The sequence below is a fragment of the Lolium rigidum genome, chromosome 5 (assembly GCF_022539505.1).
Source record: "Lolium rigidum isolate FL_2022 chromosome 5, APGP_CSIRO_Lrig_0.1, whole genome shotgun sequence".
NCBI lineage: Eukaryota > Viridiplantae > Streptophyta > Magnoliopsida > Poales > Poaceae > Lolium > Lolium rigidum.
In genome coordinates this window covers 65,092,665-65,093,984 of record NC_061512.1, presented here as the reverse complement: position 1 = coordinate 65,093,984, position 1,320 = coordinate 65,092,665, and the positions used below count along the sequence as shown (strand labels likewise).

The following is a 1,320-nucleotide window of genomic DNA, read 5'->3' as shown; positions in this document are numbered from 1 at the left end:
TTAGAAAGCAGGGAACTCGATCCTGTTGCCACATGGCCTTGCGTTGGGCGAGATGGGACACTCCACGATCCCTGAGGCGGCTGCGTCGACGCAGAAGTAGAGGTGGTAGAGCTGGCTGTTACCGGACTCGTCGCGGTTGCAGGCCACGAACGGCTCGAACCCCGTCCCCTCCCGGATCGCATCCCTGATCGCGCTGAGCGTGTAGTAGCCGCCGTCGGGCGAGATGCCGGCAGAGGCGAGGGCGTCCAGGACGCGGAGCTGGTCGCGAAGGTGGAGCGCGGCCTGGAAGTAGCCGTGCTCGTTGAAGAGGTTCTGAGCGCAGGTGCCGTGCTGTTCCCACTCGCGCGCCCACACCTGGAGCCCGTCCTCGCTGGGGCATGCCAGGGACGGCCAGTTGGTGCGCAGGCTGCTCAGCAGATCGCTCACCTTAGAGGGGTCGAACTTGCTGTCGGGGTTGCAGTTCTGTGGGTAGGTCCCGTCGTCGCGGCTGGGCCACATTCTCTGGATCCCGAAGTCCGCCGCGGGCTTGCCGGACCGCGGGTAGCAGCAGCTCTGCTTCGTGTCGCAGTAGGACCCCGGCCACTGCACATAGCCACATAGATATCAGCAACGCACCGTCTACGGCGAACTGAACTAGCTAGCCGGGGCACTCACCTGCAGCACGAGGTAGAAGAAATCGTAGTCCTGCGCCGCCGCCGGCATGCACCCTACAGTGGCCAGAACGAGCATGGCGGCCAGGGAGAGGTGCGCCTGTGCCCTCATGGCAACTGGTTCTCTAGCTCTAGCTAGCTTGCTTGAAGATGGAAGAGGAGCGGAGCCCGGCTACTCTGATCTGGAATCTGGATTAATTAGCTGGTGTGTGCGCGCGTGCTAAGGTGAGGATCGTGTGTGGATTTATAGCATTAATTCATGTCAACGTACTACTATGTCAGATTCTATTTGCGAGCATACCACGCGCTCGATTTTGTTTTTTGGCTTGCATTCCACGAGCATAAGCCTCAAGCCCGCAATGTGTACATACAATACGGGAGAACCGCCACTCTACTCGTATGATCGTATCTCCTCGTCTTGCACCGACAGCCTTCAGCCAAACACCATTCCGTTGGCCTGTAATTACTACAACAATTAATCCTGTTGAATACCCAGCGTGAAGAGGCACTCTTGCAGCGAGCGTTATTAGCCATTGGATCTGCGAAATTAATGGTCTAGATCACCTATTCGGACAGTTAAAAACCTTATGTTTTGTTACCACCTGGTACTCCTCTCGAGTCCCGAGTGACTTCGTTAGAGCAATTCCAATAGTATAGCCAACTGTTGGCT

General features: G+C 57.2%; 1 protein-coding gene across 1 annotated transcript; it reads right to left on the bottom strand.

Moving 5' to 3' along the window:
- LOC124656043 (ribonuclease 1-like) lies at positions 1–762 on the bottom strand. The gene is made up of 2 exons (XM_047194855.1): positions 655–762; positions 1–582 (listed from the first exon to the last, which is right to left on the bottom strand). The coding sequence occupies exons 1-2, from the start codon at positions 760–762 to the stop codon at positions 1–3; spliced, it is 690 nt and encodes a 229-aa protein (XP_047050811.1).
- Between the last annotated feature and the right edge of the window lie 558 nt (positions 763–1,320).